Source organism: Leptonychotes weddellii, chromosome 3 (genome assembly GCF_054177405.1).
Source record: "Leptonychotes weddellii isolate Sample4059 chromosome 3, ASM5417740v2, whole genome shotgun sequence".
Classification (NCBI taxonomy): domain Eukaryota; kingdom Metazoa; phylum Chordata; class Mammalia; order Carnivora; family Phocidae; genus Leptonychotes; species Leptonychotes weddellii.
Window position 1 is genome coordinate 96,783,682 of NC_138371.1, and position 26,395 is coordinate 96,810,076.

The 26,395-nt window shown below is 38.8% G+C and overlaps 1 protein-coding gene across 2 annotated transcripts in view; it reads left to right on the forward strand.

The window, feature by feature from the left end:
* The window catches only part of CNTNAP5 (contactin associated protein family member 5), a 741,254-nt gene that overhangs the window by 156,007 nt on the left and 558,852 nt on the right, over positions 1-26,395 (forward strand). For both annotated transcript variants that reach the window (XM_081814618.1, XM_081814619.1), the window contains exon 2: positions 14,414-14,518. In XM_081814618.1, coding sequence (XP_081670744.1) covers positions 14,414-14,518 — 105 coding nt within the window. The remainder of the gene's footprint in view (positions 1-14,413; positions 14,519-26,395) is intronic.

A 26,395-nucleotide genomic window follows, 5' to 3' on the forward strand; every position in this document is an offset into this window, starting at 1 on the left:
TCCTTATTAAACCAGGAAAATAATTCATAATTCATAATTAGTATTAGGAGGAAGCAATGAGGTAATTTATGTCACAGTGTGCTGTTGTCTGAATTCCATAAGTAGTATGTTCTGTTGTAATGCTGGTATACAGCAACTGGAACAGCATACAGATGGCCTATGTTGCAAGGCACTTTGTGATAGGAAAGGAAACTTTATCCATATAACTTTTCCATGCTGATAATCTCCCCTTCTATTCATCTATCATTCTTTTTTCTTCCACCATGGGGTGAGACAGTTTGCCAAGCTCCCTCTCTGTGTTAGATAGATTCCAGAGGTCCAAATCAGCCAGTGGGGGTGGTTACATGAAATAGTAAAACGAGATCAAGCTACAAGACAGAGGCCACCTGTGTCCTAGTGCTTTCTCGACCCAACTGGGGCATCAGAGATCTGGGAGTTTGATCTTGAATCAGGATCTATTCCAGGGAGTAGTACCCCAAGAAATCAAAAGCAGACACCTGGACTGTAATAGGCCACAGAAACCATGAGGATGCTGGAATGGGGTTAAGTACTACAGGTAAATGACCAAAGTAGAATTCCATCAGGGTCCAACTGTTTTGAAGGCACAGACACAGCAGGAAAAAAAAAAATACCATCCAGTCCAAACATCAGTACATATTAAACATGAAAAAATGACTAAATTTTTTCAACTTGTCAGTATTCATATAGATTCAGTCCAAGTCTGTGTGGCAAATATAGCATTTAGTATCAAATGGCATGCATTCACATTTTCTTAGTACACTAAATTTACTTCCCAATTAAAATTCCATTTAAACAAACCAGAATGCCTTCCTCGCACATCATAGTGACTCTAAGGAACTAGACTCTGTGACCCAGTTCATCAAAATGCACTTGAAAAATTCTGTCTGGAACTCTCAGACCAATGCTATGCATTAAAGGTTTTATTTTTTTCATTCTGTCTTTTCTCTTCCAAGACTTGACTCATAACCACTTGAGATAGAGCTAAAGCTGACAGAGAAACTGAAAATCCTCTGCCTTCTTGCCCGCAGGAAATGCTTGGCAGGAGATTTCCAGGCTGTGCTGTCATAAAAGCTAAACTTAACCTTGTTCAGGAAAAGAACCCTTCACTTTTAAACCAACTCCTTGTCAGACCCATTCAACTTGCAGAGTACAATGTTAGGGGAGGGGAAGGAAGGAAAAATAGCAAAGAATGCATTTCAGTTTGAGGTTATTGAGTCTTGAAATGATGACTTCTCATGTTTTGCAATGACATTAAAGTTAAATGTCTTGGTTCACGGCCACTTACCATTCCCTTCATCTCCATTAATCTTTGCTCACAGTTTTGAAATATACCACTTTCTGTCTTGAGCAATGAAATGAAATTTTCCCAGGGTTATAATTGCTTTCCAGTGTGTCTTTTCTCATGTTATTTGACTGCTAAAGATTTCCTCCAAAATGGGAGATATTTAGTGAACACAATACAATGTATTTTCCTGCTATTTTTAATCTGTTCATGCATAATTTGAAGGGTTGGGTATGGGAAAAATGGAAATTGAACTCATCTGACCGTGACAGATTTGCAAACTCTGAATACAACTCAAACTTTATTGATGCTTTTAAATTACAGCACCAAATACCTGGACATGTCCATATAACATTTATAGCATTTTATGTCTTCATAGTTACAGCCAACATTTGCTTAAGAGTCACAATTTTAAGTCAGGATGAGCAAGAAGAGCATTTTACAAGGAAAAGTAGAACATGCTGAAGCATTTTGCCTGGAACAAGCTTTTATTTTTAGCCTGTCCCCAAAAAAATCATTATCTAGAGGCCTGAAATGTCTCAAAAAATCATTATATTTGAGTGCCTGGTAGGTCATCTCATAGAGTCCTGCAGGATCAGATCATATTTGGAATCAGATGGGTAAGCTCTCTGGACCACAAAAAACAATTGGTAGAATGGATTGTCTATTGGAACCTACCCCTTTCTCTGTATTCTGATGAGCAAACATTTTCTAGAGATGTTTTAACAAATGGCACACCACACTTTGATCCAGTAAATTATATCCAGGATTTTTATTGAATTATACAAAAGATAGCATTTCCAAAATTGAAATCTGGTAATCTGAGGGGCTCAGAATAATTAATATCTGTCTACATATAATAAATGAAGGTTTTCTCTCTACTGCTGTAGATTGGATATATTTTGTATGAGTATAGAGTACAGAGGGTAGCAAAGACAAAAGGGCCAGATTTGAGACTTAGCTCTGAACTCTGCTTGGTTCCCTCCTTTGCAGTGAGAAAATTATATTTAGAAGAGAATAAACACATAAGGTAGAGCCATCCATCATCAATTAAAGGGAACCAGCTGGTAAGCAGGGACCACTAATGCCAGTTTATTGGCCACCCTTACCTAGTTCCCATCCTCAAATGCTAAAAGCAATATTAAGAGAGGCTTAGTGATAAAATAAGGGGGATAATCATTGAAAACTGGAAGTATTTTCACTTCAAAAAATTTTAGGATTCAAGTTTATGCATTCTCTAAACATTATTTCCTTACTCAAAATCCATATAGGGGCTTACTGGATAATTATAATGTTATAGTTACCATTAATTGAGCACTTTTATCTGCCAAGCATTATTTTCTCTGTTGCTTGTCTAGAAATCCTAATTTGTCACAATCTCCCTGTGGAGAATAAGCATCTCCATCACCAGTTTCCAGGGAGGGAAAGGATTTGTCTAAATGTACCAAGTAAGTTTGTAGAACAACCAAATGGACAAGCAGGGTGATGTGACCCACAGCAGTAATGTTTTTATTCTACTCGATACTTCCACATTCATTGGACTTACACAGTCAGGCTCCCCTCCATATTTACTGGTCTCCAAACCTTGCTTTCTTTACCAGCAGCATTGGGGTGGTGGAGAAGTTTGAGGCTAGAACAAGTACTTTGGAGAGATGTCTTTGTCTTCCCAGCTAACACTTGTGTGTCATTGATAACTGTGCTTCTCACCTGTTAGATGGCCAACTTTATGGCTGTCCTACTCGCCTGAGACATTTTTTTCCCAAAGATTAATTAAAAAGGGTATTTGAAAATCACACGCATATAAAAATAGTAATGATGATCTTTTTTTTTTTTAAAGATTTTATTTATTTATTTGAGAGAGAGAATGAGAGAGAACACATGAGAGGGGATAGGGTCAGAGGGCAAAGCAGACTCCCTGCCGAGCAGGGAGCGCGATGCGGGACTCGATCCAGGGACTCCAGGATCATGACCTGAGTCGAAGGCAGTCGCTTAACCAACTGAGCCACCCAGGCGCCCAGTAATGATGATCTTATCAAAGTTCTCTTCAAGCACTCAGTTTTGATTTCACTCCCTTATATGACTTGGGGAAAGTCTTTACTGTTGCCCAGACATTTCCCATTTTAGAAAGCTGCCCAGTTTCTACTCAGATTTTTAATCTGGATTTAAGACTCTCCTTCATTTATCTAAGATTCTATTCAACAAATAATTACTGAACTACTGATCTGTGATCATCACTGTGAAAGGCAATGAGGATGGGAAGTAAGACATGGTCCCAGCTCTCAAAGAGCTTGACGCCCCAGGTGCAAAAATATCATCAAAATAAAAGCCCAACATTGTGCTAGGTCCTCCTACTGAGGTGGAGTATAAGATATAAAAGACCCCCAAAGGACGAAGCACTTCTCTCTGCCTGAAGAGATCAAGGAACACTCTGGGAGCATTTGCATCCTGTGCAGGGAACAGGAGTTGAGGAGTGGGCAAGAGGAAGATGATGTGGAGGGCATTCAGGACAAAGTCACATATAGAAGGGCACAGAAGTATGGCACAACATGTTCAGAAAGATATCAAGAAATTGGCAATTTTGAGCACAGACTGAGAAATAAGGAGTGCTAGGAGATAAAATAACCAACAGTCTGATTATGAATGGATATAGAGAGGCAAGGAACTAGAATTGTATTCTGAAAGCATGAGGGAACTAACTACCTCAGGTCAATGTGATGTTTCTTTTTTACTGAACATAGTACTCACTGCTCAGTTCTCTCTTTGGACAACTGATGTGTCACTTTATAACATTATATGATTGCCATGTGATATGTGTGTGTGTATTATTCCCATGACACTATTTATTACATTTATTGAAAAATAAGATGAAGAATGTTAACTCTACTTTGGAAATTATTTTAATGTGTGGAAATTCATCTCCGTTTTCCTTGATTTAAATTTGTTAATTTTAGAAACTGATTTGTAAGCTTCCACGTCTCTAGAATGACAAAGCAGATAGTCATTGAGACCAGAAACCTTGAAGTTATCCTTTATTCTTACTTCCCTTTCAATGCACCAAGCAATGATGATTCATATATGATATACCTCAATTTCCTTACTTTTTCTCCATTCCAATTGCCATTGTTTTAGTTCAGGCCCCTATTATCTCTTCTTTACTCTTTCCATAGGCCTTGACTGGTTCTCCCCTCTCACTACTCTGCACCCATCCTTACCCCGGACATGCATGTACAAACATGCTCCATTCTCTATGCTGATACCAGAACAAACTTTCCAAAATACAAACTGGAGAGACTCTCTTGCCCAGAGCAGTGTTTTCACACTTTTGAGCTTCTGATCTAAAAGCACAAACATGGCAGGACCATTTTTTAATATGTCTAATTTTTTAAAAAATAAGTCAAATATAAGGACCAGAAAGAAATCCAAATATTTTCTACAGCCCCATCCTTTGTAATGTTATTTAAGAGCTGTGCTTCATGTTCCTCTTAAAACTCACTGGTATATGTGCACCTGGGTGGCTCAGTTGGTTAAGTGTCTGCCATCTGCCATCAGTTCAAGTCATGATCCTTGGGTCCTGGGATTAAACACAGCATCAGACTCCCTGCTCAGCAGGGAGGCTGCTTCTCCTTCTGCCCCTCCCCTTGCTCATGCTTTCTCTGTCTCTGTCTCTGTCTCTCTGTCTCTTAAATAAATAAATAAATAAATAAATAAATAAATAAATAAATAAATAAAATCTTAAAAAAAAAGACTCACCAGTATAATGGACCAGAGAGCATGATGCCTGGCACATTGTGCTTAAGAACTGTTATTGAATGCAAGAAAAAAAAAGTGATAAAACTTAGAAAGTGTACTGGGTTTGGTTCTGGAGCATAAGTAATGCATAAACAGAATAGCTCTTGGTACAGAATTATCTTAAGAGCCCTGAAATGCTGATAAGGAAGCAGTGTTAAAACCATCTTGATGGGAAAAGTTCAAAATATATAATAAAGTGTAAAAAAATGTCATTTTTCAAATGCAATGACTGCAACTGGAGAGGGTGAGCTTGAATCTGAGGTAGAAAGAGTGACAGCAAGTGAAGGAATGAACACATATACAGCCAAGTGCCAACCACTGGGTTAAATATTTTATACAAATTGTCTCTTTTTGTTCTCATAACAAGCCTGTGTATACTTATTATCCCCATTATACATAGAGGAGACTGAGATTAAATAACATCCCAAAGGACATATAATTAGTAAGCTGTGGAGTCAGGATCTGAATTCAGACTGGGCTGGAATCCAATGTCTGGGCTCTTTCCAAATATACTACAGTCTCCAACTGGTCCAGAAAGAACATACACACACACACAAACACACACACACACACACACAGAGCCAGATTATGATCTTGAAAGACTACTGCTTCTGTCTCTGGGCTGTTATTATTTTTTCATCTAAAAGACCAATAAAGATCAATATTTGTTCACATTATCCATGTTTATCCCATCCACTCATAAATGGTTGGCATTGACCTCATTGGCTTGTGCTGTCAGCCAGCTGGCCAATTTCCAACCCAAGCCTATCTTTTTAATCAGGCCTTTTCCCTCAATTCCAGTGAGCAGATTGATGACACACAGAGATGTTGGTGTTTCCTTTAGAAATTCTGTGCCTATACCCATTAAAGATGAAGAGCGTTTTGCAAATGTCTAAGGATTGATTGATCTGCACTTTAAAATCAGGGTTTCTGGAGTAACCAGAATTTTCAATGTAATTTAGAATTACTTGATGCAGGATCAGGAGTAGCTATTGGAAGTTTAGCTTCATTGTATTCAAAGAAAGAATAGATATCTACTGAAAAAGACACAGCTCCAGAAAATAAATTTGAGCACTGAATTGGCAGAAACACTATCTTCATAATTCTTCAGTTGTCTCTATTCCTTCACCTTAATATTCCATGTATAATCCTTTAAGCAATGCACTTTTTAAAATAAAAAGACATAATCTGTACTTTTAATTTTTTAAACCTCTGATCTTATTTTTCCCATTTTCATAATCTTCTTCATTCTATATATCCCATTCATTCAATTTTTAGCTTTACTTAAAAACACAATAAATTCCAAACCTGACTGACACTGCACTTTGCAATGATGTGTGTGTGTGTGTGTGTTGTGAGTTGTGTATAATGTTGATAGGTGTGTTCTATGTGGTGTATTGATAGTTGCAGATGGGAAGAAAGGAACAGGGGTGTATAGAAACAAAGTTGGATTTAGACTTTTTTTTTAATAGGTAAAATTTAATTATTTCAAAGTTTCACTTTTCTTTATCATTTGCTTTTAAGAATAATCTAGTCACCAATATCAGCTTCTCATATTCAAGAAATTTCTAATCCTTTTTATTTATATGAATCTTGCCTTTTCTACCCATCAAAGATTTCATGTCTTCTAGCTAACCCAGCTCCTCTATGAAGCAGCATTCATAATCCTAAAGGTTCAATAACTTCAACATATTTGAATTTAGACACCACAAGTCATGCTTTTGGGGGTCATGGTTCTTGGTGTCTGATGGAAGCTGATCTCAGCAACAGGCTTCTTACTCTTGACTCCGCTGATTGGATCTCAGTTTCTGATTCTTTGACCAGCCTGTGACCCCTGACCTTATGCTCAGCTGGGACCTCTTATGTGCTCAAAACATTCTCTTTGTTCCTTCATCTTTGTGATGCCACATCTGGAAGCCAAATTTAAGGCTAACATACTAGTAGGGCTTGGTGAGAGAAACACGTTGAAAAGAGGGGTTTAGAACTGATGACCGAATGAGGATAGACACAAGTGGTAAACTGGGAAGGTGGTTGCAAAAATTGTAACATGTTGTTCAAAAAACCTGATATGGGATCAAGTAGTGGACAAGCGAGAGGAAAAAAAAAAATGAGTGCAAATCTGAGAGATCTTTCTTTCAACAGTTTAGTCAACAAATATTGAACATAAATGTAGTACTGGACACTAAGTGCTAGAGTAAAATAATATCCTCACTCTACCGGATGCTTTGTATGCTTTACATCACCCCATGATTAGTATGTATATCATATGCCTCACATACGAGGGACTTAAGAAACACTTCTTCAGTTAGATTAAGTCATTGATAAAATCTATTTAAGGTTAGAATAGAAAAATAAAGTGTTCAATTGTGAACCCAATATTCCTAAACTGAAAATAAAAAAAAAATCCATCAGTGCCAGTCTGGGGGTGAAATGGAGTAATATGAGAGGAAAACAACTTAGAAAAACATATTTCGAGGGGTATTTTGAGTTTGGGCTAATTATGGGACATTCATGTAGGGATGTTCTTAAAAATCCAAGAAGGGCTAAATTCACATAAGACAGTCAAATGGAGGACTCGCTCCTGCCCATCTAGGAGGCATTCCTGCTGTCATTTTTAGGGATTGGAAGCCAATTTTCAAACAGACAATATGCAAAGAATCACACCGACCGACCTCGGTTCAAAGCCCAGCGTAGACATTGACTAGAGTGTGAAATGGACGAAAACCCTTGTGGCTGCCTCATCCATACAGTAGGAACGATGGTTTCTCTCTTGTTGACATCCTAGACAGACAGCTGTGCCAGAGGCTGACACTGCTGCCTTGCTGGTATACTTACTGGGTTTGATTATGACATCATCCTAGCAAGCCACTTACAATTGAACTACAGTACCTCCAAATCAAATCTAACATACAATTGTGAATAGAATTGCTTTTAAGGTGGGAAAATATCCCAGAGCTCTCTTGTCAATCCCTAGACAGAACTAGCCTCTCTTCCTAGAAGCTCGTGCAGCCTGCTGGGCCCCATCCATCACCAATCACCAGGGCAGCACAGCAAGTGGAGTGCCCATCTCCCCATGTTTGAGGAATTTGCTATAATTGCCTTTACTACCTTTAAAGCCTGACAGACACTCAGATGCCAAGAATGTGCCTCAGTTAAGGTTTATTGATTGAACAAATGAACAGTAACCCCTGCCATTTACAGTTGAGGAATCTGAAACAAAGAAAGGTAAAATGAGAGCATGTTCACAGTGAAGGTAAAAGAGAGCCCAGGATTCCTGGACCCCAAGTCAAAGGTCTTTTGCATGGAATTGTTCGTAAACATAAGGAGCTTCTTAAAAAAAAAAAAAAAATATATATATATATATATATATGGATTATCTTTCAACCCAAAGTAGATGCTTGGTTTCTTGAGCTCAGGATCTGTGCTTTTGACTTTAATTTTGTCTTCTTACAACAAAGAGCACAACCATGTGTATTCAGCAGGTCTTCAAAAGGCAGAGGCTGCATTAAGTTGGAGATGGATGTCAGGACAGAGAAGGTTTAACCTTCTTTCATGACTCATTTTAGAGAACCATGTTTCTTGTTCTGTTCATTATGAAAGAATTTATTTTTTAGGATTTCATGGTGGAAAACGGGAACTGAGTCAGATTCAAGAGTAATATTAGAGTATTTATTTTTGTTGTTTACTAAGTGAAATTATAGGTAACAAGGGGAAAAATAAATGAAGGTAAAAGCATAAGTTGTCACTTCTAAGCACTGTTGTAGGCACTACACAAAATGTATGCTTTATGTCTTTTAAACAAAGTAGGCCATTAAGTGTGCAATGCTAAGAGGAATTTTATCTCACCTATAAATACAAGTGTATCTTTTAAGCTCCAAATCCCCATATACAGACAATTTAGTGTGGTAATCAAGATGATACTCACAATTTAACTTCGGGGCCATCTGTTACTCTATTGGTAATTTAATAATAATGAATAAAAATACATGTTGGTAACAAAAAAATGATACTTAAAGTAGAATCATCTTAAAGAGTTAATGACAATTTCTAAAAAGCTGTGTAAATACCATATTTACTCAGAATTCTCTTTTGTGCCTTTACCTTTTAATTAATGTGATAAAAGACCTTTGGTATATAACTGTACATATATATTAAGGAACAAAAAATCCCCACTTCTTCAGACTGAAAATATCAGGTAAAATGCTTGACTTGAGGAGCCACACAAATATTCATAAAGAAACAAGTCACTTTTCTTTTTCTCTTATTTTTTAATCCTTCCTTTATTTATTTTTTTTCTTTTTGATATTGAAGGAAGAAATAAGAAGGCAAGAAAAACAGAGAAAACATTCAAATTCTTCTGAAAATCCTAGGCTATTCTTCACTGCTTTTTTTTTTTTTTTTTCTGTTATCTAGGAGATGCAACTCAGCCCTTCCTTTTGCACAAAGTTATTCATTAAAACATATGTTATGAAAAATAATATAATAATGATTACCGGACTTATGCAGACATGACAGGTAACTCTGAGCTAGTGGTCACCATCTGGGAGTAAGGAAATCTGAGTTTTGGTCCAAGCTAGTCCATCAGTGAACTGAATAATCCTGAGCAGACTCATCATCTCCCTAAACCCTGAGGTCCTCATTTGTAAAGTGAAGGGCTTGAATTTCACCACTTCAGAGTTCCTTGAGTTTTGGTATCCTCTTAGTCTATGAATGTAAGGCTAAGTCATTTGCAAATAAGAATGGTGTTGTTCAGCAGTTACTGATTAGAAATAGCTGAGCTACTTTCCACCATACCCATAGGCACGGATTTTTATCTGCCTAGGCATGGGGTGGAGTAGGAAGTGGCCTTTATTTTATAAAGGAAAACAGTAAAGATGACAATAAGGTCATCTGCTGAGGAAAAATGGAGAATTAATAAGTCACACATGAGTTTGCATTTTTTAATAATAGCCTTTTAACTTTATCTCCTTTTTGCAAAAAACATCTTTTATTTTTTAAAAGATTTATTTATTTATTTGAGAGAGAGACAGACAGACAGACAGAGCACCCGAGCAAGAGAGGGAGGGGCTGAGGAAGAGGGAGAGAGAATCTCAAGCAGACTCGACGCTGAGCGTGGAGTCCAATATGGGGCTTGATCTCAGGACCGTGAGATCACGACCTGAGCCAAAACCAAGAGTCCAACACTCAACCAACTGAGCCACCTGGGCAACCCTGTGAAATATCTTTTAAAGACAAGCCCCATCCATGGGCTTTTTAAGAGTGTGTTTTGAAAATATTCTACTATGCCAATGCATCCATTAAGTGTGGAAAATGATATTCTAGTAAAATTATGAAGGTCTATCTCAGGTTGTGTGTCCTCTTGAAAGCCTGACTTTAGTCCCTTAGTATGTTTTCCCCAAACTTCAAACATCTCTCTGCCCACCTGAGTTTCTTCACCCTCTCCTCTTTCCTCATGTAAATACAGATAAACATCCACTGCACTTTTGGAGGAACTGACTGTTGGATTTAGCGTTGTGCAGAAACACTGTCAGAAGGCAAGAGATATGAGTGGTGCCTAAAATGTAATGACAACACGGGTTTGCTTATTTAAAGCCTGCAGGAATGGTGGAGCAGATGGTGCTTTGTTTCTTTCCTTCTCAGCCATGTGTTTGGTGTGATGTTGGCCCAGTCTCGGCAAGGCTGCCGATCCACAGAGTGGGAGGACTGCCCCATGCAATATTGTTCTCACTCTCCGGTGATTCTTCACCCCCTTGTTTCCCCTCCATTTCATATTCTTCTTCTCATTTGGCCCTTTGTCAACCTTTAGTGCAAAAGAGCTATCGGTGACATCAATTATTGAGCAGGTATTGTGACATAGAGACAAGGTCTCAGAAATAAAATTGTTGAAAAGGTTGTTCTTGATTATGGCAAATATTAGACAATTCTTATAGTGCTTCCTGGTTTTATTCTGTGCTTTACCCTTTAAAGGGGGCTTTCCTCCATATTTTCCCATATCTTCTCATTCTGTTCTAAGACAATTTTTGTGGCTGGATGTGTAGAGATGGCAGTCTTGATTTTGCAGACAAAGGAGGTACTGCTTAGTACATATGAATGTATTAAGTGGAGTCACCAAGGCAAGAGAAGAAACCAATCTAGAATGACGAACTCCTAGCTCTAGCCTTCCTGATAATTTCCACTATTCCTGACGGTCCCAAATCATGAATTAAAATATGTATAAACTGTTCTCATTTATGCTAGATCATTTCTCTTCTGCTTTAAGAATAGGACAGATGTCTAAAAATAATGCACACTTTTGGATTTAGAATGGTTATACAGGCAAATTCTTAATTCCCAATGACCAGGGTTAATTTGATTAGAGGCCTGGTCTATTCTCAGTTTAGGTGACATTGAGAAGACAGAGGGAGCTATGTACTGGCTGGGGAGGAGAGGACTTTCTTCCTTTACGATTTGAAATTTTCCCATTATTTTCACTTTTAAGGATAGGACAAAAGTTCACCTATGTTCTCTGAAAGCCATTCTTGCAATGCATTGAGTCTGTGATGAGAGGAGTCCTGAATAATTTCCTCTGGACCTTCCCTTTAGCACAGATCTTTTACAATGGGTTTGCTAATTTCCAAAGTGGAAGCACTGATCCCATAAACTGAGATACAAGGACGGAACAATTTGGAAGAGGAAATGGCCAGTGGGGAAAATGGCAGTTGGGGTCACGAGGCCAAGAAGCTTTGGAAGCTAATCTCTCCCTGAGGCCAGCAACTTGTGAAAAGGGAGACTGCATAGGGCTGGAGGAGATGGAGCAGATCACTTGCCTGGATGTCTATAGAGTTGGATCCCCATTTTACTGGCTTGGGTGTAACCTTGGTGAAATTCTTCTCATCAGATTTATTTATTTATTTATTTATTTATTTATTTATTTATTTATTTATTCTATTTCTCAAAGGTCTCTGAGCTCTGTGAGGTCTGAGATTCAATTTTACTCAATTCTATCCCCAGTGCTTATCCAAGATCAAGCATAAAGTATGTCCTTATAAATACTTTTTTGGACTGAATTAAATTGAAATAATTCAGTCACTTCTATTCCTACTTTAGGGGAAACATAGGTTAGGGGCACAAAGCTCAAACATCACTGGCAACATATTAAAAAAATCCTAAGGACCTAATAAAAAATGGTAACATGGCATTATACATGCTATATGTTTAAGGAATACTTAAATGCTATAATAAACATGGTACTTAAAAAAAATCTTAAACTTGCTTGTGGAGGTGGGTGTCAGATGGGTTGTGAGCTATCGGAAGCAGTGTGAGGAGTGTTATCTGAAATTGGAAGATGGTTTAACTACAGATTCAGAGAGGTGTGGCTCCTAGCATAGCTGCGAAGTCTGATGTGGTGTGGTATTTGATGTGGGCATGTGTACGGGTATAGTTATTTCCATGGGGCTCAGTTCGACTGAGTTCAGTTTCCTATATTCACCTAATGTTTCCTGATGATAAGATGGGTATAAGCAAATGTAAGATCTGAATCACATCCAAATTGTTTGCTAATATATAAATAGTGTAACCAATCTGTGTTTCCAAATAAACACACTGGAAGTGTGTATGCGCCTCCCCTCACATGCATCTTATGCCTGGAAGAAAGTGGCCCTGAGCTCTGCTTTCTTGCTTTCTTTCTCTTTTTTTTTTTTTAAGATTTTATTTATTTATTTGAGAGACAGAGAGAGAGAGAGCACAAGCAGGGAGGGAGGGAGAGGGAGAAGCAGACTCCCCTGCTGAGCAGGGAGCCCAATGTGGGGTTTGATCCCAGAACCCTGGGATCATTACCCGAGCAGAAGGCAGACACTTAACCAACTGAGCCACCCAGGCACCCTGTGAGCTCTGCTTTCTATTCACAGAATGACCATAACTGCAGAGGTGTCCTTGCTATGATTTTTATGTCATTCCTCTTAGTGCGGATCTGGCTCTGTTTTCAGTTTGTCAAATACCTCAAAATATTTTTCAAACATTTGTGTTTGGGGAAAAACTCAAAATACACTTTGCCAGTTGATTTTTTTAACACATTTAACAAAAAAAAATCAATCCTTATGTTTCTCATTAATTTTCCTGGAGTTAGATGAAATAGTCCTCTCTTAGAATTTTCTAGATAAACAAAGAGACTCCTATCCAATGTACATAAAAAAAACAAAAAACCAGATTCGGTTTTCTTGAGAGCCTTTAATACATGAAGTTTACCTTCAAACTGAATGACATAAAATCATGTTTGAATGAGATATGTCTAGATTCAATGGTATCATTTTGCAATGTCCTGAAAAGTCAGTTGTGTACAAAATAGAAAAAGGAAAAACATGTGGGTACTGTTGTGTGAACTAATTCCTTCCTTCCTTCCTTCCTTCCTTCCTTCCTTCCTTCCTTCCTTCCTTCCTTCCTTCCTTCCTTCCTTCCCCATCCATTTCTTTCAACAAACCTTTATTGAAGGCTTATTATGTATCAGATTATTTGCTAAAGTCCCACAAAGAGTGTGCCATTTAGTGTAAGATGCAAACAAATGAATGGTTTCAGAACATTTAGATGACCAGTTTGCTATATGAAGAGCAGGCTCCTGTGCATGAGATCGCATGGTCAGTCTGGAGGAACAGGTCAATGTTGTCAAGACCACATCTCTCCCCATGACCCCATCCTGTTCCACATTTAGACAGCATCAAAGAAACCTTAAAGACCCTACCTGTTACATTAGGAAAGGCTAGAAGGGCTGCTTCTGAAGTAAATATCAGATTCAATATTGTACAAGATCGGGGACTATTCTCCTTTACTTTGTGGAATAGAAATTAATTATTAGAATTAGTCTTTCAATTTCCAAAGATTTTCACACAACTGAGAGTGAGACATTCTAAACCATTCTATCCATCTAGATATACCTATGGCAGGAGTCCTCAGGGACTGAAGATGGGAGAGCATGTAAACTATTATATCCTCCCTTCAACAGTCTCCCTCCTAGAATAAGCTCAATAACTTGAAGCTTTGTTCAAGTGATTGATTAAAGGAGCAGATGATAAACAAATCAGTGAGATTTCTGGCTACACCATTTTCTAGTGTTGTGACCTTGGATACCCTTCTTAACATCTCTGAACGTCAGTGTCTCCAATTGTGAAAGAAATTTATACCTGTCTTTCAGGACTGTGAGGAATAAGTGAAATAGCACATGGAAACAAGTGGTACTGGCCTTGTTCAGAGCAGTAGTTAAAAAATGATGGTGGCTAATGCCATGATTCCTCTCTTTACGGGCTATCTCTTGCTAATAGAATTTGCTTTCTTTCTCTCTTATCGTTATAGACAACTGTGATGACCCATTAGCATCCCTGCTCTCTCCAATGGCTTTTTCCAGTTCCTCAGACCTCACGGGTGCTCACAGTCCAGCTCAACTCAACCGAAGAGTTGGTGAGTAAGGTGACAAAACTCCAAAGGAGAGCACTGAATAAAGCACAGTGTGGGGAAATGGAAGAAAGAGAGTGCTTCCATTCACTGGGATCATGTCCAAGAGCACTGTTCAGAAGAAGAATGGGAAGAGAGGGTTAAAATGGAATTAAACCATGTTTCCCTGTGCATAATGGATATCAAAGTATGCCGGTTCTTATCTCCCCAACCCACACTATTCTCTGATTATTTTGAGAAGCCTTTGTGAAATTAAGTTTTTTTTAAATTGCTTTCTATTTGTATTTCATGTATCTAACATAAATAGCTAACAAAATATATTATTACAGTAGCATGTTTATAATAAACATGAATTAAATCTACTGATATATTCCCTTCAATAACTTCGAGTTTTACAATAAAATAAATGTTGCTAATTTTAAAAATATATAGTACTATTAAGTAAAAGTAAGAAAATGCAAATAATGTGTAAGCCTACCAGCTAGAGATAGCTGTGGTTAAATGTTGGGTGTGTATCTTTACAACATATGATGGAAGTAAGAGCAGACAACACTTAACTGATTTCTTATGTGAAATGTCTTTAACAAATATAATGTTGGGTATCTAGATAGATATATTTTCAGTCAGATTTGGTTGACTTTTATGATATATATATATATATAGTTATATAATTGAATCTTTTACTTTTTAAAGATTGTTAAAATTTATTTTTTTACTTTTTGAAGATTATTAACATCTGATTATATTTGTATGTTTTTATATCTAGTGAACATTATAACTTTTTTTCAAGTTGAGAAAAAAAATGTATATGCAACTTCAAGAGGTATACTGATCTGTTAAGAGTTCATATTAATTATCCCTGACTATATCTTCTCATTGATAATATGAGGCCCATCATATTAGTAAGTTTTCCAATATTGGCCCATCTTTGCATTCTGGAATAAGCTATAACCGGTCATTGTGTTATGGATATAAAGTGCAGAATGATTCAACTTGTCAACATTTTATTTTTCTAACTTGTTGACATTTTAGAAGTCCAATGCGCTATCCATTGCGCCATGGAGCCACCTACTTGTTGACATTTTAATTTATAATTTTGAATTTTCATTAATCATGAGAGTGATTTGGAATTTTTGTCTGTACATTTGGTATTTGTTTTGTACTACATTTCACAGGTATTCTGTTATAATGGGATCAGTAATTTAAGTTAACAAGTTGTATGGTTGTGTTAAGAAAGGAGTTTAAGAATGCTGTAAGAGACTCTTAAATAAGGAAACTGAGGGTTGCTGAAGGGGAGTTGGATGCGGGAGTGGAGTAACTGGGTGATGGACATTAAGGAGGGCATGTGATGTAATGAGCACTGGGTGTTATATGCCACTGATGAATCACTAAATTCTACCCCTGAAGCTAATAATATACTACATGTTAATTAAATTGAATTTAAATAAAACATAAATTTTAAAAAAAGAATGCTATTCTAAAGGAAAAAGAATAACCAATCAAAGACCCAGCAGGAAAATATTAATAACAATTGTGTACTAACACTATCTTTTTGCTGAATACCCTGGACCAAGAATTTTATAAAGCATTTCACCTATATTAAGATATTTTTCTTCAGAAAGATACTATGAGTAGTATTACTTTTTAATTTCAGATAGGGTTGCTAAGGCTCAGAAAAGTTGTGTAACTTGCTTAAAACCACACAGTTAGGAAGGGGAGATGCTTTGATTCAAATCCAAGTCATTCAAAACCAAGTTTTGCTCCTAACCACCCCATGAGCAAATTGGTTCACTAACATGGGTTAAAAAGGGCTATATTAGAAAGAGACTTGGAAACAAACTGGTCAGGGTTCGAATGCTGTCTATGGCATTTACTTGCCAGCTCTGTGATTGTCTACAAATCGCCAACCTCCTCTTGACCTTAGTTCTTTATCTGTAAAGTGCATAAGTAATGCCTGCCTTGACACGTTGTGTGCAGACTGAGGGAGAATTTCACATTCAAAAGATACTTCTCACTGCAGGCTAGAGAGCTGGACTGGCACAGTGAGGTTCACTTGCCACTTCAGGAAGAAACACAGGTTGGAAGATTTGAATATGGGTTTCCAATGGGTCATCCAGGGCCAGAGTTTGTCCCAGTCCCATCCGACTGTACAGGGACGGAAAGTCATTACTGCCTAGTAGCACCTGGGCAGTTTCTGGGGAGGCTCTGAGTCTGATCATATGTCAGTTTGTCCCCTAGTGATCAGATATTGACAGAGCACAGATGTCCCTGCTCCGATTCATTATAATTGTCCTGCTCACTAGAGAATCTGTGTGCCTGAGCCCAAGGACAGCGTGAGTTGTCCTTGCAGAGAGAATGTTGACCTCTCTTTCTTCTCCCAACTAGAGTCTAAATCAGGAAGGCCATGCAGGAGATGCAGTCTCAGAAAGTTGAGATACATTGGCCTGGAACTCAGCCTCTAGCACAACCGCCAGGGCTGGCAGCCTCCCCTTCACTCCCTGGGTCCAACCATTGCCCTCAGGGGGAATTTAACACAGCCTCAAGGAGAGGTTCGATCACTGGTTCTCATCCAAGAGCTGTACATTTGAATCACCTGGACAGTTTTGTAAGTAACACTGCCTGAGCTCGTACCTCAGATATTCTGAATTAATTGTCTGAAATGGGGCCCAAGGGTGGATATTGATGAAGTAAAGAAATACAAGCTTTCCAGGTGATTCTAAAATGCAACAAGAGTTCCAAACTGCTAGGTTGAATGAATTCATAAATAAGAAATTCTTCTATTAATGTTTATTGAGCACCTACTATGTGCTAGGCACTCTGTTAGAACTGCAGCACATTGTTGGTAAAAATAGGCACAAATACTATTTGTAAAGAGTTTACATGGATAGTGTAAATTAGCATATAAGTAATTAATAGCTAACATTTGTTGTTAGTGATAATATTGATGTTATTATTTTTATATATGCAATATAAATAATGTGCACACATATATATATAGTAGGATGGATAGAAAGCCAATATATATGCATATAGTTATATATATACACACAGAGTCATATATAAAGAGGTGGATGTATACAGGGTTGGATATAGATATATATTCTCCATATAGTGTTTTATTAATTAATAAATTTATTTATTTATTCATTCATTCATTTTTTAAAGATTTTATTTATTATTGGAGAGAGAAAAAAGCATGAGTGTGGGGGAGTGGGTGACGGGAGAGGAAGAAGCAGACTCCCTGCTGAGCAGAGAGCCAGACCCAGGACCCCAAGATCATGACCTGAGTGGAAGGCAGATTTTTAACCGACTGAGCCACCCAGGTGCTCCAAGTTCTGGATATTTTTTTTCGTAACATACTCCATTCGTTCATTCACTCATTCATTCATTCATTCACTTCATTCATTCACTTATCACAGTATTTCATGAATTCCTTCTACTCTACCCCATTCAGACTTCTATATGTTTATAAAGAAACTTCCTGGTATGCCACCCAAGATGAAATCCAAGTTGTAAAATCTTGACTTCCACGAAACTATGCCTCCCTCATATGGAATGTGCTCAACAGCATCCTTGTATCTATTCACCTTTGAGCTATTTCCCAAAGAGGAACTTGTGTGCAAGTCCTGAGCACCATTTAAAACTGCTCACTCCTGGCAACCATATACACCTTTGGCATACATGGAACATAGGTAACGAAGGACCACTTTACCTCTCGTGTGTGCTCAGAACTCAAGCATGCACATCTCTGACCTATACACAGGAAGAAAGGCTGCCCCGCTGGTAAGTTTGTCATGTCAGAAGCAGAGATCAATTCAAAAGTTGAAAAGAAGACTATAGGTAATGTGCGCTGATGAGCATCCTCAGACCCTGAGTAAAGCAAATGTCATGAGTTCTGTTGGTGACAAAGTAATATTTCTGAGAAAACAAAACAAAACAAAACAAAAAAACACACCCTTGGAAACAACCTTTGCCCTGAGGTACTGCTGTGGGATCCAAAGTCTGGGCAACCCACCAAACTGGGAGGGATATTGGGTGGTTAGCGCCTGCTGTAATAGTGTTCACACTGCTATCTCATCTCGGAGAGGGATTTGCCAAATAGAATTTTTGTTCTCTCCCTCCACACATCCTTCAACCCTTTCTCATCCACACACAAAGAAATAAAAAGCAAAAAAGAGAGACCTAATTACTTTTTAAAAAACGCGACAAAATACATTAAACGGGGAGTCAGATCACTATTAACTTAGGTTACCAAGTCAATCTATATAATTGTGGCTTAGGAGGGATCTGACTTTGTCAAATGTGATTTGTTTTGTGGCAAGAAAGCTTTTGATCTGGGCTTTAAAGTAAGCTGGGCTGACAATAAAAAAATTAAGATAAAATAAAATAAATAAAATAAAATAAAATAAAATAAAATAAAGTAAGCTGGGCTGGAGAAGCACTTACTGTCAGCAGGAAGTGCAGAGCTGGTGGCACAGCCTGAAGCCACCGAACTGTGGGTTAGACCTGATCCAAAGGGAGGGGAAGGATTTAAGTTACTTTATATGACTAAAGGGCAAATAAGAATAGACGTCTCTGGCCCCGTGAAAGGAGAGGTTTGTGTTTTTCTTTCCCCACCCCCTCTTCCCCCATACACCGTTTTGCAAACAATTACTTTACCATTTGTTCTTTGAAATTTTAATCTCTCTTCCTCACTTGATATATTTTTGAGATGTCTGCCTGTGTAAGTTGAGACTGTATGTTTCTGGCATGGCAATTTTGTTGCCATGGAGAATCTGATTTTTTATGTCGAGGCCTTTTTAGCTTCCTGGGCTCGTGGACAAGTGAAGAGGCTCAAAACATTTGCCCCCATTTGGCACAGATTCCATGCACGCTTTTTATTTTCTCCTTGGGCAGCACTGGTTGCAAAAAGCTAAGGACCCCTGAAGGTCTTTGGAAGTTGGTTTTCAGTTTGGTGTCACTGGTCCTTCTGTAAGGAGAAGTGGATTCGGAACAATTCAGGCATCAGGGTTCTCGCAATTGCCATGATATCGGCTATCTGGGGACTTGTTCCAGATAGCTAGGTGACAATCCTGAGAATCAAATTTCACACACAGCACCATGATGCCTGCTTGCAAATGACAGCACCAGTCTACCATTTGAATTGATCGACCCAGACGTGATATGGATATCACTTAATCTGTTTAAAAAGACAGTGAGACGTGCAGAATTCTGTCACTGCATTTCCTCTTCTCCACCCGGAGAGTTCTTTCCTTGTTTTCAGCTCTTTTCCTTTCTTTTATCTTGCCCTCACTCTCCCACATCCCCAGCATGACCAGCATCAGGTTCTGTGCTTTCCTTTGTGGCCTTCTGCTCTCCTCGCTACTCAAAGTGTGGACTCTGTGTGGATCTTCAGGCATCACCTGGGAGCTTGTTAGAAATGCAGAATCTCAGCCTCTGCCCCCAAACTTCTGGTCAGAACCTGAGCTTTAGCCACAGTTGCATTAACACAGTCCAATTCGATCTTCTCCTCCTTCAATCCTTAACTTCTGTGCCTTTTTCAGCTCTGGATCTCAGAGGTGGGTGCCAGGGGAACGAGAGGAAATCAAAGTTATCTAAGTTATTATGAATAAGAAACCGTGCTCGAAACCAAGAAGTAGAAACTTAAGCTCTATTTGTGTCTTTATATCGGTACTCTGAGTTGGTATCATTCACATTTTTAAGGATGAGGAAATAAATTCAGAGAGGTCAAGTCACTGACCTAAGGATACACAGCTAATTATTTGGAATTGAATCTAATTCTGTCTACCCCAGGTTAACTAATATCTTTATTCACGTTGATCTGAGATCTTAATCTGAGGAAAGGTGGGAATGGCATAACAGTCACCCCTTTCAGGTCATTTAGGCATTTCAAGTGGTATTACCAGTATTTTAACCACAAAGACTGGGTTTTCGGGCATCAAAGAAGAAAGAGAGATATGGACACCTGTGCCGCCTCCATGCCCCTGAAATCATACTATGGCCTAATAGACCTGTGGGCAAAACTAACCTTGACCTAGATATTTAAACAATGCCCTAGATCTCTTCTCTGACTAGGACAGCAATAGATCATTGAGAGATACAGAATAGAAATCTTCTGCTATTTAACTTTTTTTTTTTTAATATTTTATTCATTTATTTGACAGAGAGAGATATAGCAAGAGAGGGAACACAAGCAGGGGGAATGAGAGAGGGAGAAGCAGGACTCCTGCGGAGCAGGGAGCCCAACGTGGGGCTCGATCCCAGGACCCTGGGATCATGACCTGAGCCAAAGGCAGATGCTTAACGACTGAGCCACCCAAGTGCCCCCGAAATCTTCTCCTATTTAATAGGAGCCTTGGGACCCTGTCTCAATGTAGACAAATCCAATGTGATGACCCTATCTCTCTTCAGCCAGGATAACTGCAAAACACAATGATGTTAAGAGTGAAAGAAGGAATCATGAACACTTTTGCTTACTAATAATATAATTCAGAGCTTCTAAACATCAACATTCGGCAAAATGAGAGTGATAGATAAACCCATGTAACTGACCCTTTACTTTTTCTTCTGGTAGCTGGTCACTTCCTTTGGAATGCCAAGCTGAGGTTATTTCTAAGTAGCACTCTGTAAAATGCTAACTCAAGCAATCACCTATCTGATACCACTTATACTTCGCTAAGAGACAAGATTTTCAGTTTGCCAGTTCACTGCATTTAACTTAAAGCGTTGTAACTTAAAAAATATAGTAATGCAACTAAGGGCAGTGTAATTAATGCATATATTTGTCTAGTGATTGACAGTTTACCTGTATTTTCAATGAAGGTCACACCCAGGTGGAAATAAATTGTATTTGAATAGCATATTGTATGGTGGATACTTTTGCTTTGTCTAACCTGGAGTAGTTAGGTAGGGTCTACTCAATTCCTTTGTTTAAAATCTATCTAGAAATCTTTCACTTAAGACATTGTGGAAATGCCATTAAAAAGATGAGCTAAGGATTATTGAATCCACCATATGGAGTGAAAATGATAACAAATAACCAACTCCAAGAAACCAGAAAACAGGAGTTAATATAAACAAGCATTTCTTGTTTCTCCAGGATTCCAGTTTGGATGCTCAAAATCCTGTGGTGGTCCCTTCCTTGGAGGCCCCTTTCAAGTGTCTCAAACTACACTTCTCTTAGTTAGACTTGTCTGTGCAATCACTTACTTGTGTCTGGACTTTATTTTGCTAATCAATGTACATGTTTGGTAAAAATCCAGATTTTATAAGAGACATGTCATTTGTTTTGCTAAGGACTTGCTTCTAATCAATCCCTTCCACAAAAGTATTCAGAGCAATCGGTATTATCCCTAAGATATCTCTGGTAGGGTAAATTTGTATGCAAATAACAGAAAACTCACTAGCTTGGGGAAAAAAAACAACTCAGTAGCGTGAAAAATATTAAATGATTGAAGCTAGGTGCATGGAAATTGAGAGGTGTCCATACTTCTATTTCTTGAACAGCACGGTAGTCGCAAGGGTGTTCACCCTGGAATAGCTTATTAAGCTAAGTATTCTGTTTGTGAGGTTTTTCTGTATCTGGTGTTTTATTCTACTTTTTTCTAAAGGAATAAAAATAAAATTTATTACTCTACATCAAAGGAAGTCCTCAGTGAGCACAGGCTCCAGAGATGGTGGATTCAGTTCAACAATGCCATCCTCAGAGTCCACATCCTTCTCCAGCTAATATGCCCACCCGACATCTCAGACAGACTCAACAACATTCTGGGAAACAGAAAGCATGGACTCCTAATGTTTGCTTTTAAGCCATCAAATTCAATTCTTTAGACAGCAGCATGCTGAATATCACCTCAGAATTTGTTAACAAAAATGTAGATTGTCTGGACTTATCCCAGACCTGCTGGACCAGGAATTCTGGCAGTGGGACCTAAGAACCTAAGAACCACTGGTTCTGATGTGCTCAGATTTGAGAACCATGACATAGAGCTGTGAGACACTTCCAGGACCCAAGCCTGCCCAACCACTCAGCTTTCACATCACCAGCAGTATTCCTCTGTCCAACTAGCCATAATTGGGTCATATGTCCACTGCCGGACCCAATCACAGTCAAGGGTGATGGAATTACCTTGACTGGCTTTAGGCTAATAATCTGGTATGGAGTAAGAGAATAACAATTTTTCTTTTCTCTCCTCTCTCTCTCTCTGTCTTGAGCTAGATCTCCTACCATTTTGATGGGTTATGTTACACATCTTCCAGTCAAAGGAGTAGCTTCCTAATGAGTTGAACTGATGCCAGAGTTAATTTTTGGAACCCAAAATGAAGCTTTTGAAGTAACAGTTAAACACACTTGTATTTAACCATTTTGTGGATAGTCGTAAAACCTATGAGTAGACAAATATTATCTTGATCCTTGATTCTTGCTAGAGTGGACACTTAACTATATTATTTTTATAGAAATAGAGAAATTACTTGCCCAAAGTCATGGAGTCAAAAGTGACTCTTTCAACTCATGCACCAGACTGAGACTAGGCACTGTCTTTCGAACAAAACTGCCCCAGGAAACCAAGGTAAATGCAGTATATGAGTTGTGCAAAAAGTATGCTGCTCATGAGAGAAAAGTTTTAAGTGGTAATGCCAACAATATGAGATCTGCAGGTTTAAATGACTTTCAATTCCACTGCTCCATTTTCCCTTCAAAAATCTTGGGAGACTCATTTCTTTTCTCTATATGCCTAAAAATAGGAAGTGTCTTATCTTGCTCCTCAATCTTTTATACTGCTTTACTCATGGATGGAACTCAATAATTATATATCCATTAAATGAGGAATAAATAATCCACTAAAAGCACCCCCCCCAGGCCTGAGCAGCCAATGTGTAGAGTTAAATTGCATTGATCTGACAAATTAAATAGAACTCAGCTTCCAGCATTTTATAAGAGAAATTCTAGAGCAGTGCTAGCCAATAGAAGTTTCTGCAAGGATGGAATATTTTTTAGCTGTGCTATCTAATAAGGTACCCATGAGGTACACATGACCTTTGAAATGTGGCTAGGGCTACTTAAGAACTGAAAATTTAAGTCAAGCTAATTTAAATTTAAAGAGCTATATGTGGTTAGTAGCTACCACATTGAACAGTATAGTTCTGCAGTCTTTTTTTTTTTTTTTAAAGATTTTATTTATTTATTTGAGAGAGAGAATGAGATAGAGAGCCTGAGAGGGAGGAGGGTCAGAGAGAGAGAGGCATACTCCCTGCTGAGCAGGGAGCCCGACGTGGGACTCGATCCCGGGACTCCAGGATCATCACTTGAGCCGAAGGCAGTCGCTTAACCAACTGAGCCACCCAGGCGCCCATCTGCAGTCTTTTCTAGTTTTATATACATGACCTTCTCACCTGGGTGTTTTTATGTGTATGTGAATCAATCCTTGGCCTGCAAGGGGCATAAATGTGAGATATCCACCTTGGGACTGACCTCCAGATTTTCTAAGCCCCAATGCCCTCCTGCTGATTTCCCTCACTTCCTGTATAACTTCTGAACTGTGAAATGTGCAGCCTGATATACTTTTCTGATCAATGAAGGCCTTAATGGCTCCACTCTTCACAAGGAAAGTACTCACTGTAGGACATCACAGCTGAACTATCTGAGTAATGAGCATCAGAACCCTTCAGAGTAATAACACAGCTATCTCCGATAAACACAGACACACAGGTGTGTGAACAAGTATACATACTATAGAAAGGGCTGTTGGATCCCATATCTCCTGGACCTCACCACTTTCAGTACAAGGACATCTTAGAAGCTCAGCTGACATGGGACTTCCGATTTAAATTATTTGCAGGGGAGTGATTTCTAGAGATAGGTTGTGAGGGAAGGCAGGGGGGAAAGCTAGCAAAAAATGTGGTCTCAACTGAGGCCCAGCTTCCTTCCGATGCCAAGAGGAGGTTCAGGACCACATATTCCACCATAAATATCAGCCATGTCTTGAGACAATGGGACTGACTTTTGGAACTTTGTAGCAGTCCACCACTGGCTGAGATGAGAACCAGGAAGTGACAGCTTCCTGGGCAAGCATGCTTCTGTTTGGCTAAGGGTAAATCTCTGGAGAAGAGGACAGACATTTCTAGTTGTTAGCCTGCACCTACAGTTGGGGGATGGATCCATCTGCTAAGGAAGACCAGCGGGGAACCTTGAGGCTATCCCCCAACATAACCACTTTCAACCCCAACAACTACACCATCCCTACTCTACTTGAGGGCTCTCTTTCTGCCTGCCATGAGTTTCAAGCAATACTTGACTAAGTTGGGATATATGTATGTGTATATGTATAATATATATTATGACAACACTTGAAATTGAACCCCAAATTGCATCCTGCACTGATGGGATGAACCTCATCCACAGGAAGGCTGGCTTGCTGATGTGCCAAGGATTGGCTCTCCTTCCTTCCCTGTCTCAGCTCCATCTACCTAACCCAACTTCCTGGGGTTAATTCCCAAATAAACTACTTACACTCAAATCCATGCCTTGTAATTGACTTCTGGGGAACCCAAACCAAGAGAGCCACTGTCACCCTGACATTACTCTTGAGGCAGCCTCAGTTATGACTGGATCTGAATCAGATCCCCATTCTCCCCTCCCTTTCATGAGTCTCCTCTTATGATCCCCTTTGGTCTTCTCTGAAAATTGGCCTTAGTAGGGCCAGTTCAGGTTTTCCAACAGGTTTTTATCAGTTTTGAAACCCACAGGGTGTTTGATCAGGTTCCCACTTTCTTTTACCCCAAGAAGCTCCTTATTGCCTAAATAAATATGCAGGTAAAAGTATGGGAGCTCTGGCCAGGGCCGGCCTGAAACACCTGAGTCCTACTACACCTGCCCAGTAGCAGAAGGATGATGCCCAGGCTTCCAGCCAACATCCTCACCAGCCTCGGAAATCCCTGCCCAGCCACAGGTCCTGTTATAAATGGATGATAACAACTCTGTGCATGGAGGTGCAGGAATCCCTCCTGAATGCTGTGTGTAAGTTTGTGAATGTTGTTATCACTCTTACCCATACTATATAATGTTAAATATTTATGGGACAGTGTCTCTGCCTTTCTCATTACTATCTCTAGGTAGTTTTGTCCCTGAAAAATCTTGAACCTTTGCTTACACAGGCACCAAATATTTAATAATTAATGATGCAGCTAGTAATTCAAGGTAACCTCCCAGTCATTTGTGACAATGTGCTTGTAGCTTTTTAGGGCCTTGACTAAATCTGGGGGAAGGCACATTCCTAAGAAACCTATTCCCTATAGGGTTTATTTTAGGGTTTTTAAAAATGGCTTTGTACTAAAAACAGATTAGGTGTGAAAATGCTGGGTGTGTGTGTGTGTGTGTGACTATTCTAGTTCCTGTTGGTCTTGTACTAAATTGACTCTCTTTTTGAATGGTAGTTGCAAAATTTTGCTGAGCAGAGGGCTATATATAATCCATTTTGTCCCCATTTCCAGTGTGTGACATCAATCAACTCTTACTTCCTTTTCTAGTTAGAAGTGGAAATAAACTATAGAAATGATCCCGGAAAGTATAGTGCCCTTCAACAGATGAATGGATAAAGAAGATGTGGTCCATATATACAATGGAATATTACTCAGCCATCAGAAAAGATGAATACCCAACTTTTACATCAACGTGGATGGGACTGGAGGGGATTATGCTAAGTGAAAAAAGTCAAGCATAGAAAGTCAATTGCCATATGGTTTCACTTATTTGTGGAACATAAGGAATAGCATGGAGGACATTAGGAGAAGGAAGGGAAAAATGGAAGGGGGGAAATTGGAGGGAGAGATGAACCATGAGAGACTATGGACTCCGAGAAACAAACTGAGGGTTTTAGAGGGGAG